This window comes from Paramisgurnus dabryanus, chromosome 15 (assembly GCF_030506205.2).
Source record: "Paramisgurnus dabryanus chromosome 15, PD_genome_1.1, whole genome shotgun sequence".
NCBI classification, from domain to species: Eukaryota; Metazoa; Chordata; class Actinopteri; order Cypriniformes; family Cobitidae; genus Paramisgurnus; species Paramisgurnus dabryanus.
The window spans coordinates 32,428,691-32,443,803 of NC_133351.1; the positions used below are offsets into that span (position 1 = coordinate 32,428,691).

The 15,113-nt window shown below is 35.1% G+C and overlaps 1 protein-coding gene across 1 annotated transcript; it reads right to left on the reverse strand.

Annotated features, from left to right (window-relative positions):
• Positions 1–4,582: 4,582 nt before the first annotated feature.
• Positions 4,583–14,412, reverse strand: crfb4 (cytokine receptor family member b4). The gene is made up of 7 exons (XM_065293134.1): positions 14,250–14,412; positions 11,208–11,325; positions 9,292–9,458; positions 8,932–9,089; positions 8,535–8,688; positions 5,680–5,834; positions 4,583–5,303 (listed from the first exon to the last, which is right to left on the reverse strand). The coding sequence occupies exons 1-7, from the start codon at positions 14,311–14,313 to the stop codon at positions 5,091–5,093; spliced, it is 1,029 nt and encodes a 342-aa protein (XP_065149206.1). The 5' UTR covers positions 14,314–14,412; the 3' UTR covers positions 4,583–5,090.
• Positions 14,413–15,113: the final 701 nt, after the last annotated feature.

A 15,113-nucleotide genomic window follows, 5' to 3' on the forward strand; every position in this document is an offset into this window, starting at 1 on the left:
ATACACAAATCTCCGCTACATTACCATGTATGGCGTTTCCACTAAACTGGTGGATTTTAGCATAACTCAGCACGTTGGAGTTTAGCCATGTCACTGTGTTGTGCGTCTGCTTTAGTTTCTTTTGGTCTCCAGTGACAGTGATACATACACATCACGTTTGTCTTTTGTTGTGAAATAAAAATTTTACCAGGTTAAAGTCGCGCGCATCAGGAAGCGCATTTAGTGAAACTTTATTTTCCTTCACCATTTAAACCACCCTTACCCCCCCATGGACCCCACCACCGCAACACCGGCGGTTGTTGTTGATGGTTCCACCGCGGTGGTAAAAATTTGCCACCATCACAGCCCTAGCCGAATCTATGAAAAGAGCCGGACTGCCATCACTAAAATGTAGAGCCGGAGCTTGAGCCGAAAGAGCCGAACTAATGGAAAGAGCCGGACTGCCCATCACTACTCCACGCGTAGACGAGACCACAGGAACACACGACACGATAACACAGGTAAGACAACGTAGCATAATCATCTGGCAGTGAGAAGAGAGAATGGGTGAGTATATATGCCGTCTGAATAACTACCACCAGCTGGAGCAAAGCAATCACGCGCACCTGCACTCACTCAGATCATTAGTGATCAGACACACACACACACGCATACTTCAGTCATACGACAACACAACACAGAAAGTCACGATGGACTCCTACCGTGACACTCTCATAATGGAGTCGAGGTACTGCCAAAAGTGCTGTTCCGCCATACAATATAGTTCCTCTTTTAAATCCGCTTAGAAAAGCGCTACGTTTTATTTTGTACCACCAAACTTGCTCGTATAACTACCCGTCTTAAATAGGAAAAACGTTGATGTGTTTGGTCACTTCTAACTTTATCTCTGAGTGGTACCATTGAATGAATACAAAAATTCCATTTATAAACAGGGTTCTAAATTAACTTTTTTGACCACCAGCCAAAGTGGCTAGTAACTTTTTGAAGTTACCAGCCAATCAGTATTTCCACTAGCCAAATTTTTCCCGGTGAAAATAAAAGAAATTTAGAGTGCCACTGAATGCAACAATGATTTTTTTTTTTCGAATGCATGCAACAATCCTGACAAAACATGACAACATGTTTGTGATGAAACATAAGCTTTCTTCATTTCTCTGTTGATAGACATAAAGCTTTACTGGGGCACAGGCCCCCCATTTTTTGCTGACTTTTTTGAAAGCCTGCTGTGTGCAAGAAAGGGGCAACACTTCTTTACAATATCCTTTGCTTAACACACTATTCTACAGTGCAACAGGTACTGCGAAAGATAAATATGTAGTTAAAAATATTTAAGTGTAATATTCAACATACCTAACATGTTTGGAGGCATAAATGGCATAACATGTTTGGTAATAATAATGACAGCAGAGAAATATTTTCTACATTATACAATGATAGCAATGATTGATAACTTATTTTTACAAGAATATTTTAAGAACCAGTCATTTTATGACTGCTATATTAAATAATCTCAGTCATAGTTACTGCTAACTGTTATGTAAGTTAGTGTCCTAGAGTTAAATATTAGTAAACTAAATATTAATTTCATATCTGAAAATACAGAACAGTATAACACATAAATCTGTTGATTTTCTGAGCAACAATGCAATTCTATAGACTTGACAAAATGTTTTCCTGAGATTTTTCCTCTAATGTTTAAGACCTGACAGGCTGAGGATGTTGTTTGCCTTACCTCCCTTTAACTCATCATCTCTCCTTTCTTCTTCCATTTCCCTGCTTTGCACAAAACATTTTTGATGTACATCTACAGAAGCCAATAATGATCGAGTCAAAATAAGATTATCAGTATTATTAAGAAACATACTTCTCGTCATGTTTTCATAAATACTCATTCGCGTGGCGTACCCTTTTGGATGCAGTTGCGTGCGCGGATGAACGCAAAGAAGCGCGTGGACATGGATGCGTAACTACGTTGCATATAGATCTGTTTTGCCGCTATTATCTTTGCAAATGAATACACTAGTTAACTGCTAAAATTTAAACTTGAGATTTACACATGGGCACGAAAGATTTACACCGGAGCACATGCCCCACCCCTGTCTCAGTCTATCCTCCATGCTCTGCCCGTTCGTTCTCCTTCATCCTTTAGTTTTCTGGTGGACGCGGTCAGTTCGTTTCCATGGTTTCTCGCGCTGGTTTCGCTGCAAACTGCGCGCAGGCAATTGGCGTATTAAACATCATCACGTAGCATTACGGCACAGTGTTCATGGGAAATGAAGGAAGTACTGCCAGAGGGATAAATGACAGAGAACAGAGCTTTATGTATCATGCATGCAATGCCTCATGCATCACCGGCCAAACTGGCTAGTAAGTTTTTATTAACACCCGCCAAAATAAATTTTAATGTTAATTTAGAACCCTGTTTATAAATACAAAAACAGAAGGGACGCGTTCATGTACAATTAACCAGAAAAATTGAAAATAGAGCTAAAGTCAAATGACAATGCTTAACTGGCTGTTAGGTACAGAAAACTTGAAAAGACTGTTTAAACAATACTGCCATACAAAGGCTAAGTCCAGTAACTACACTGTAAAAAAATTCCGTAGAAATTTCAATGTTATTGCAGCTGGGTTGCCGGTAATTTACCGTAGATTTACATTTATGTTATTTACTGGCAAGAGTTTGTTCAAAGTTAAATAAATTTCAAATATTAACAAGTCTTTATCTTTACAAAATAAAACTATACAATAACAGCCTCATGCAAAGCATTCTGGGAACCAGAAATCATCATCAACCTTTTTCTGTTTTTTGGTCCAGATTTTGTTTCCCAGAATGTTCGGCTTGATGCTGTTTTTTAGTTTTACTCTGTAAAGATAAAGACTTGTGAATGTTTAATTTTCATTTAACTTTGAACAAAATGTTGTCCGAAAAAAACATAAATGTAAATCTACGGTAAATTACCGGCAACTCAGCTGCAATTTCTACGGAATTTTTTTACAGTGTACGCAAACACCTAAACTGAGAAAAATGCCCTTAAAGTTTTTTACACCAGCCAGTCAAACGTTGCTGCAATTTTGGCACACACGTTTCTCTGAAATGAGACAAAATTGAACCAAGAGACTTTGTTACAAGACACAACAGATCTCACAAAGCCCATTTCAACCGTTAACTAATTTTGAGCAAATGCATAGTTACTGTGCTTTGGCTTTGTAGGGCAGAATAAGCTAATTATAAATAAAATATTTAGAAATTCTATTTTAAATAAAATACTGCCTTTTGTGACCTTAACAAACAAAATGCTAAATCAGTCACAATTTTTAAAGGGTTATTAATTTACCCAAAAATTAAATTTCTATCATAAGATCAAGTGTAAAAACTATCTCTTGGAAGTGCTGGCAGACATTCGCCAATCGCCATGAAAAAACAATTGCATATATATAATATATATTTATTATATACATTTAGAAATTCTTAATTTTATATTTAGAATACAAAATAGGGACAATAGTCAGGAAACGTAAATATTTTTCCATACTCTGATTTATACTTTTCCAAACCCTGTAGGAACCCTGTATTTTATTGTGGAGACATCCTTAAATATGATGCAGCACAAAGCGAAATGTGATTGATTGGTTGCTTTACATGTCATATGGTCTCTTGGGTGGTCCTTAGCCATTAAATGTTAAACACAGTATGAATGTGACACCAGTGTTGGGATACCGCAGCTCAGAAGATGGATTTATCATCACAACTTCCTGACTGATACAGTAGGCTATCTGTTTCTAGTGCACAGATGAGATACAGGCAACATTTAATTGAAGCTTGTATGCTAAAGACAGGACCATGCTCTCTTCCTTTCTAGAAAGCACCACTGAAAGGCTACCAAAGCCCAAAATACATCATCAAATACACATTGAACCTGCTTGTTCCAACAATTCTCAAACTCATTGATTCTCTACTATATGTCAGTCAAATTATTATACACCGAAATGTTTTTTTTATAAAGCTGATATGAATCAATCATTAGGGCATTGGAAAAAGCTGTACACAAATAATCAGGAATAAGTTCAAAGTGTCACAATCCAGTCCTTGTGTTTCCCCTATCATGTACTTTTATTTTGAAGATATGTCTCTGTCTGCCATGTTTGTAGTTCTGTGTAGTTCTTTTCTTTATTGGTCCTCAGGTTAATTGTCTTCTCAGGCCTGTCTTTGTTTGTTTCTGTGGATTACCCGCCATAGATTATTTTGGTTCCTGTTTGGTTTATTTTGTTTTATGTTCATAAATAAAAGTACTAGATAGGGGAACACAAGGACCGGATCAAGACACAAAGAGTAAAAGCGGAGCTGCTAATGTTAATGCATTGATGAGAGCAGGTGTTTAGGTGAACAAACTAGTGCTGGAATGAGAAGCCGCTTTTATTAAAGTATTATTAGTTAAAGTTGAGGGAAACTTGGACTTAGATGTGCTTTGCTTAGTCATAGGCCGGGCCATTTCAGACATTGCAAATTGGTCATGGTTTGTTAATAACAAAACTCAAGCAACCCACAACTAGCAACCTGCTTAAAAAATCTAAACAATCCTGATGTTATATCCGGAAACTCAAGGATTACATTTATTCATCATCAAAGAAGGAAACAGACATTTCTGTTTCTGGTAAAGGATTTGGACCTTTGTGATGAACCTTTACACTTCAGTTAAAGGCTGTAAACAGGTTGGCAGGTACTGGTGGTCAATGAAAAGAATACTGTACATGAGTCCAAATGCTGCTTATATTAAATCAGAACTTTTACAATCTAGCTTTAATGACCATTCACAGAAATACACGTGTCAAACATGTCTTTCTAACAATATTAATAATGAATTTGATGAGAAGCCATCTACAAGAAGCCCTAGTGATTGAGGTGTTATAAAAATAGATATACAAACATAAACTTACTTGAAAAATATCTTCAGTAATTCAGTTAGGGTTAGGTGATGCAGATGCTTTTAACCAAAGCATCACAAGGCATTACTTCTCACAATACTCACAGTATCGCAATAGAAAGTTCTTAAAATTTACAAAATGAAGAAAGATGATGGTGTGAAGTACTACACTGTCATTTTATCAAGTAATCGCTGCTCTTCGTCTCTTTGTTTCATGTCCGTTGTCATCCAACAGTCTTCCTGCTTTTCCTGAACTCTGATTGGTTCATTTGTCGTCTGTGTGCTCTGTGACTCCTCATGTAAGATCCTCACCTCATAAACCTTCTCGTTGGGTGGAACGGTCAGCAACATGGACGACTGAGGCCGTTCAAACAAATACTGCAGATATATACATAGAAAAACAACTATTAAAATACAGTACAAAGCAACCTGGATACAAACATTTACGAGCAAATGAAAAAAACCGACAGGTGGATGACGTCAAAATACAGCAAGAGCAATTCAAGAAATAATATGGAGGAAGTCTCCATTGAGCTCGGTATTTTGACATAAAACAATAATAAATGGTCAATAATAAATAGTGAGTGTACAGTAATAATACCATAATCTATAAATAATCCTTGAATATAAATCCTAAACATTAAATGTGAAAAATGTACTAATATTTTTGTTCTTACATCACAGTTTAATTTATGTAAAAACCTTATATACCCTGCTCGTTCTCTATTTTTTTGTTCTTGTTATAGTACCGTACCTGTTTAAGGTGCTCGGGCAGTTTGACATCAGGGTGCATCATTCTGCAAACTTTATAAGTGTACCATACAGCCAGAAAGATCAGGACTACAGCGATAAACACCACCCCAAAACTCACCAACAATACCACTGCTATAAACCACTGCTCCACCTCATCTAAGAAAAAACAAAACCACCGTTACAGAATATACATCTACAGACATCAATTCATATTACAGTATATAAACCGTATTTTTTCTGGACTATAAGTCGCTCCGGAGTATAAGTCGCATCAGTCAAAAATGCTTTTTGAAGAGGAAAAACATATATAAGTCGCACTGGACTATACAACACGTTTTTTTAAGAAAATGATTTCACAAAATCCAAGCCGAAGAACAGACATTTTATCTGGAAAGGCAAGTTATTCAACTAAACAATAGCAGACAGAACAGCAGGCTGAATAGGTGTGTCACAGTCATGTCTTGTGTTCCCCGGTCCTGTGCCAGGAAGTTTTGAAGTTTGGTCTTTGTCTTCGATGTCTGAAGTTCTTTGTAGTTCTTTTGTTTATTGGTCTGTGTGCAGATTGTTCCCCAGGTGTGTCTTGTTTCCTTGTTACTCTTTTAGTGTATATAAGCCCAGTGTATCAGTTGTCTTGTATCAGTTGTTGAATGGATGTATGTGGTTCAGGTTTGCTTTTGTGTTTGTTTCAGTTTTTCACTTTTATTATTATTTTGTATCGCTTTATGTAGCGATGGGGAAATGAAGCTTCGAATGAAGCATCAATACTTCTCTTACTGTTTCAAACCATGATTCGAAGCCTCAAGGAGGGTGTTGAGAACAGAGCCATCTTTTGGTTAATATACATATAGCACTTGCTTCTGGAAAAAAAGCTCAGTCAATGAAGCAACAAGCTGATAAAATTCAAATGAATATCAATATTATGTGTACAAATAAAGCTTAGAAAATGTGTGTGAATGGTCAATATAATAAATGTATTTACTCGTTAAAGTGTGACAATAAATTCCAGTATGAGTTATTATTCATATGATTCAATACTGTATTGTACAGAAAAATGTTCACACGCACATAATAGCACATATATGGGTGATTCTCACGAAACCATTGAAACACCACAGCACTAATGATTTTAACTATAAAATGTGTAATATAGTAATATTAAAAAGTGTGATTTCAACATAAGAATTTATAATTTGTCAATTTTATCTCATTTTCTGCTGAAATTCTCATTACCGCAATGTGTCCGGCTGTGTTTGAACATGCGTTATGTTGTAATTTAATCAAATTAACACAAAAATATTTAAAAAATAAAAATAAATGGATGTTTTACTAGACTACTTTAGATGACAGAAAAAATATTTACTGAATATTCATGTATAATAATAATGAAGAAAAATTAGGAAAATGATGTGTCCATGCCTAATTTTCCTATCCTCCGCAACACTTTTTGAGAACAGTTTAAGCACACATACAGAATTTTAATAAAGTTTGATTTTTGAGTGACCAAGCACATGGACCAGTTACTTCAAGATGGCTACCAGGTAAGATCATTTTTTACAGTTAATTTGAAATATTGTCTTGTCAGAATGCTTACACGACATTTTGATTATCATTACCGCAACAGATGCTTATTAAATGTTAATTTAATTAATAGAAGCATAATACTTTGATTTTAAATGCATGTGCAGAATCTCCAAATGATGTTCTTTCAGGTTTGTCATGTCATTTTGAAAATATGTCAGTGTTGATGTTTTCTGACTGTTGCGGTAATGAGATTTTTTAAATTATGTTACAAAAAGTGTTAAATGATAAGTAAAGTGTTTAAATTAATGTTCCCATTTACTCCAGACTTTGTTTTTCAATGTCTGGTGGGAAAAAAAGTAAATTTAAGCAATTTTTACATTTTCATGCTTGACATTTTTAAAACCAAGTTTTCGTGAGAATCACCCATATACAGTATTATGTGGGACCAAAATGAGAATAAGGCAAATAACTCATAAAAAACCTCCAACACGCAAAGCGAAGAGCGCACGTGACTGAGCAGAAAGTGAAGCTTTGTTTATCATCGGTCACGTGATTTCAATCTTAACAACACAAGCTTCGAATCAAAGCTTCATCTGGCACGCCCACTTTTGCTCGACACAAGCTCCCAAGCCTCACTTCAAATGTAACATCACTAGCTTTATGTTATCAATAAAATTCACTTGCATATGGATCCGCTGCTTCTGCCTGCCTTTGTCCACACATATGTCACAAGGTGTCTGACATGTTAAAGTAACATAAACAGTTATTTACACGATACACAATAACATACAGAACATGGTTCATGGGAGGCTGAATAGGCGAAATTTACACGACAAGCCAAATCAAGTTCAGAAAGGTCCCGCAAAGTCATTCCACATCACTGAATCCATTGAATTACATAAATACAGGAGCAGCATAGAGCGGACTCTCGCGGCTGTAGACGGTAATGGTTTTTCTTGGTTCATATGAAATTATTTTGAGGTTTCGTACCTGACTTTAAGTTCCAGGACGGTCAAAACATGAATACATGCAACTTATAGTCTGGAAAATACGGTATATACACAAATCAACACATTTCTGTTTTGATATACATTTTTGGATGCCAACAGATGATCTTAATTAGCTTAAAACCTTTATATCAAAGACAAATCTGTATAACACTGACAGATTCAATGCAAGTATAAGCTTAAAATTGTTAGTGCAAATCTTTTGTTAAAACAAGAAACATATCATTGCTCAAAAGACAAATCATTTCATTTGAGAAAACGTTCATTAACTGGAGTGTATTACTGTATGTGTTTTGTGTCAGACATGAGGCTGTAGGTGAAGTCTTACCGCTGTATGTGTTGTATATACAGGTCACATTACTGAAGTGGCTGGATTTATTGTACAAAAACAACTGGACCTGGACTGCTACCTGGACACAATAGTTCACCTGAGGATCCAATTCTAATAACATAAATCGGTTCTGTTCTGCTTCTCTTTCTTTCTGTTGAAAATACATCATAAAAACATCTTAAACAAAATGCCATTGATCCTCACAGAAACAATTTCTTGAGACATCCCTCATACAGTTTATCTCTCTGTAAGATCAAAACAAACTAAAGTGCAGCTCACATAGTTTACTTTATTTGACTATATGTACACAGAAATCTCTTGTTGTGCCGGTCAAAGCTTAAACTATTCAAACAGTGTATCATGAGTTATGAGCTTATACTATATCATGTATTACCTTTTTTGTCACTTCTCCTTCTTTCCAATAATGTACAAGGTAAGACACTTTATTGTACACGTCCCTCAGGTGTTTCTTTCTCATCGGAGGATCGGTGATATCAACTTCTATTTTACCCTTTCTGCTTCTCAACTCCACACGAGGAGCACTGATTTCAGCTATAAACACACAAACACAGCATTTGTTTTATACACACACCATAGTGGGGAAAAAAATCAAGATTTGAATGCACCTTACAGGTAAACAAATCATTTCAATGAAACAAAATGCAAAACAGTAACAAGTATACTTTTATAATCAGTGTAAGTTACAAACACTAGATCATTGTACTGAATAAATTCAGTGTGAAGTCTGACTCACTTATTGCATCTAATTTAAACTCCTCCGTCTCCACCCATTCAGACGTCTCTCCATTGAGCTCCGCTCGGACACGAAGTTGATATATTCCAAAAGCACTGACATTGTTAGTGAAATCACAGCTTAATGAAGAGCTGTTTATACACACTGCATCAAAATCTCTCCAGTTTCTACATACAAAGAGAGAGAGAGATAAACCATAATCCATGAAAAACACAATAAACTCAAATGATTTCACTTCACTCTGCAATACAACAGAACAAGACAATAATAATAATAAGAGATCATATAGACGGTTTCATCAGACGCACATACAGTGACGCGATTATGCGTCTGGTCTGCACTTTACTTCCGGTTTCAGTTTGTTTAATGGTCTGACTAGTTGCTAAATTGAACTCTTGAACAAATACCTCGTCAAAAATAACAAATGTTTTGGTTTCCCAGGTAATCTATGTGTTGTTTATTTTGCTTGTTATATAAATTAACTACTTTAAAAGGACTTTATTCTTAGCGGAATTTACCGGAAGTTACGTGTTGACCACGAAAGCCGCTTATTTGTGTTGTTACTGCTGAAACCGTCTATATAGACCCTTCTTATTCCCACATTATCATAATTCTGCCCGCTGCTGACTGTTCAAACCATGATTCAAACACAAGTTTTGTGCAGTGCAGCGTAGCGCTTGTTGTTTGTCATTTGATCACAAACGCAGACAAGGTTTTAGTGTCCTCATTCCTTACCTATTTGTTAAATTCTGCTCAAGCCACGCTGGTAAATTTAATCAATCAGATCATTTCAGTATTTATACATCCCGGTAGGGAAATTGTATTTGCAGCAAACACTCACACAAACATTCGAGCTGATAATAGCAGTTCAAAAGTATAGGATATCATTCACAATAGAGACAGAGGGAGCACAATGCATTATAACCTGAAAACCACCGGGGGAAAACAATCCATTCGTCTCCATTGACTTTGTATTGAGAGAGGCCTCCTTGTCATTTCTGGATTATAAAAAAAAGCAGAGTTATGCCCAAAAGCTGCTGTGTGACAAGGTGTACAGCTAACAAGCCCAAAAACCCAAAAATACGTTTTTTTTAAGCTGTTGACCCCAAAAAACGAGGGTTTTAAAGACACAAAAGGGGATACAAGCAACGTTTCAAAGTACCACTAATATTAGAACTACGCCCACTGGAGGGAAACTTAGTCGACGATCCACTTTTGGGTCTTTAAATGCACGGTTTTTTTTTGGGGGGGGGGGGGGGTCGACAGCTTATAAAAACGTATTTCTTGGTTTTTTAGGCTTGTTAACTGTACACATTGTCACACAGCAGCTTTTAGGCATTGTTCTGTTTTTTGTTATAAGCCAGAAATATCAAGGAGGCGGCCTCATGTAATGCAAAGTCAATGGAGACGGTTGGATTGTTTTCCCCATGGTGGGCGTGGTTTTCAAATTAGCATAACACACAGATATTTTGACTTGTTTTAAGTAAAAGAATTTCAGCATTTATTTCCAAAACAAGACTTATTATCTTAAGCCACTTGCTTACCAAGTAAAGGTATCTCAATTTAGGAATTTTCTGATATTTATATTAGATACAAGACAAAAAACTAAGTAAGACATAAGGAAGAGTGTTTTTTCTATAGAGAAAAAAACATGTATGTTGAGGGAGTATAAATCTGAAATAATAAATTTACAAATTGCAGCGTGTACTAACAGAAGAAGATGATATTTGGGTTCCTCGTGTAGTCAAATCTATGCTGAATCGTACTGGCTTTCCTTATGTTTTGCCCCAAGATAGCGTCATGACGTAAACGTGAAGTAGGCACTAAAAGGGTCTATATAGATCTACAGTGATCTAACAAAAAAAACAAGTAAGTGAAAAAATCATCTTTTCGGCACTTCTAATCTTGACACTGACCTCAGTTCAGCTGTATATTTAAAGAGTTTATCAGTGATGTTTTTCGGTGGATCCCATGTCAGCTGTAATCCCAAATCTAATGATGAAACTCTTACATTGTCAGGGACCGGAAGATACTCTGTGAACACACACACACACAACATTTAGAGACAGAGAGATAAGTATTTAAAAACGGGTGATAATTTAATCAGCTTAAAAGAAAATAACAAAAACATTTTTAGATAACTTTACATTTATACATTCTGTCTTTCCTGGGATTGAACCCATGACCTTTACACACCTTTTTTCTGATGAATACAAAAGTATATATTTTAAAAATGATGGTAAACACAGAGCAGATAGTGACCACTGACTTTCAAAGTAGGAATACAAATTATCATGGAATTTCATGGGTACTGTCAACTGTGTGCTTACCATCATTTATCAAAATATTTTCTTCATCATTTATCACAATACTTTTTTCCCTAAGTCAATGGTCACTATCTGCTGTGTGTTAACCATCATTTATCAAAATATCTTCTTTTGTGTTTATCAGTAAAAATAAATTCATATGAGGATGAGAAAATGATGGCTGCTTTACACCATACATTACCAGTTAAACTACAGTTACACTATAGAGAGTCTGTTACATGCAGGCTAAAGTCTGATAATCTAATGATGAGATGAAGACTGGAGCATCAGAGCTGGGAAATAAAAGTAAAGGAGTTATGTACTAGTGACCTGATGAAGAACATGTAATCAGACCAAAAGCTCAATAATTTTTTTTCTTGATTGTAGTGAAAAAGTGAAGAGATGCTGTGTTTAAAAAAAACCTATAAAATACCTATAAGCACGTAATTTTTTATTCTTTTTTGTGATACTGTCACGAATTTTCATGTTTTTTCGTGATCATATCACAAATTTCTGTTTACGCGTCGTTGTCACGTATAACTGTTTTCCTATTTTCTTACCATTGTCGCTTCCGTTTAGGGTTAGATTTACATAAAATGACATCTTTACCCAAACCCAACTCTAACCCTAACACCAGGCGACAATGGTTTAAAATGTAGATAATATAAAAAAAAATCTGACAAAAAATGTATAAACCATTTCTTAAAGTGACATCCTAAAGCAAACACCAAATCTAACCCTAAACCGAAGCAAAAATGGTTTGATAATAGGAAAAAGCAGTTGAGTAACCACTATGTGACAGTGACACGTAAACAGAAATTTGTGATACGATCACGGAAGAACGCAGAAATTCGTGACAGTATCACGAAAAATAATCAAAAAATTATGTGCCTATTGGTAAGTAATTTTATAAGACTGGGTAGCTCATAGACATCACAAACAGCGGCATTAGTCTACTCTTTACTGCACGTAGTAATAATTACAAAGTATTACCAGCTAAGCTTAATAAGAAGCATTAACCAAAAGTCTCCAGCAGCCGATGAATTGCAGTTTAAGTCACTTCTGTGTTGGCTTTATCAGAGAGATTGAAAGGTTGCCCTTGGCACACCTATAATGTTTGTCAACACCCCTGTGGTCAAACCAACAGTTTAAAAACAATCTAAAATTATAATTCATTATTCATTATAATAAGGTTTGATTTGTATCCAAAACAGCTGTAATGTGTTAGATAAGAACTGATCCTTTCAGCTGGGTCTTGTTTCTCACAAGTTTTCTTCTCCATTTACATCACTAGAGTTTTGGTTCCTTACTGCAGTCACCCTGTGGGTTTGTTTACTGGAAAACGGCTAACATTAGCTTAGTTTAAGGTTTTATAAATTCTGTTAATATCGCTTTCATTATAATGATCCACTTTTTGATACCCATATTTTCAGTGCATAATAAAAATACAAGTCATGTAAATTCTCCTGTTCAATCTTCTTTTTGTTTAAAGGTTCATTTCCATGTAAGATGAAGAGTCATATCTGGCTTAATTTAATACTGATCATCTATCATATAGGACTAAATGTCCCGTAGTTTCATTAAATATATAGTACTGTGCAAAAGTCTTTAGCCACCACCACTACCAGCTGTGTTGTTTTAGCAAAGTTTTAATGTCCATCCGTACTTATTTTTCAATATTTTTATTAACATACAAACATATAATACAGGAAATTTGTAGACATTACTAGTCTTCTGGTATCAGTCAGTATTTAGGTTGACCTCTCTTGGCATGAAACACATCTTGAGCTTTTTTGAGGAGTCCGATTAGAATTAGAAATTAGGAGATCCAGCCGCTGTCCGCTATTGCTCAAGTTGAAGAGGAGTTTACCCTAAATACTTGAGACTTCAGCACTTTTTTACAGTTTTTAATACTACATATATATTTTTTCCGTATTTTCTGATTGTATTCTAATAAAGACGCTGATAAATAATTATGATCACTATACCTTTTGCACAGTATTGTAAACCCTGTTTAATAGATTACAGTTTTTTTTATAAAGACTGCAATAAGTTATGCAATACCATAGTCTACTCAGTATATTTTTTCTGTTTTCATTTGTTTTAATATAAAGCTGTTTTGAAACAATGCAACCTTTTAAAAAAGTGCTATATAAATAAATGGGAATTGAAAGTAATAAATATGAACATGTTTGAGCTTGCACGAGCAGCAGCCGTCCTCGATATCACAACAACAGGTGTCACAAAAACATAATAAGTCTCCTGTACTTATGTTTATAAAGCTGCTTTAGTACACTGAATTTGAGTTGAAATAATACATTATTATTTTCAGCACACATACATTTTACTGTAACCCAGTATGCTATATGTAAGTTGATCAAAAGTTGAGTATTTCGATCATCAGTGAATGTGAATTACAGGAAGTTCTGATCTCATTTACTGTCAGTCTCATACAATAGAGATTTCCCGTCTGATCACATGTGTGATCATAATAAAACTGCGTTAAACACATACATAAAGCAGCACAATATAACAAATTCCTGTAATTTTAGTGTAAGTCAATGTAAGTTTTAAGTCGACGTCTGTTTGTTTATTCGCGTAGTCTAACTCGTGACATATTAAACATATTAAATAACAAATTAAAAGTCTCACCTGTGCTGATGAAGCCGATATAAAATAAGACTGTAGGCAAACAGAAGAAATATGAGTTGATCATTATTGTTGTGAAGGTAAAGAGAAGAAAGAACTGAAAGCTGTGTAAAGTCCTGAAAGAGTTTATTCTCGTTTGTTTCCGTGTATGTAAAAGAAGAGGAGGAGTCTGACAGAAAGCGAAAGAGCGCAAATCGTCATCATTCATTTACTGTCTGTCCCGCACGATTAAGTTAACTGGAAATTCCGGATAACTAGACTGTTCACATGAAACACATGTGTCAATATAGCTACAGCCAACAACACTTCCGGATTTTATCTACGAGAAGAAGATGGAAAGATAAACTTTACACATTTTGACGTCACCACAGAGATACTGACATTAAAATTTAGCCATTTAAAATGTTTATTAAAACATTTAATAATAATAAAAACTTTAAAAACAAAACAATAGACACCATCACAGAAATTCTGTTGGTTTTATTGAGAATTTTATTGGTTCTAATGGAATATGACCCAAAACACACCACATTGTATTGGTTTTTGTTGGTCTCTAATGGTATATTGGTTCTATGTATTGTTCTAATGGCATATGGCTCAAAACAAACTACAGTGTAGTGGTTTTAATGGTAAAAGCTAATGGTTCCTATTGGTATTTTAATGGAAACCATTAGAATTTTCTGTAATGGTTTTATTGTTTTTTTTTTCAGCATGGAAACTGCCTTATAATGCTGGAAATGGCAAAATTTCACTGGGGGAAATTCACTAGTTTGGGGGGGGGGGGTTGATGACTTTTTAGATGGGTTTAAAATAACATAATATTAAAAAATTTACGTCACAAAAACATTTAACAATTTAACAATAAAT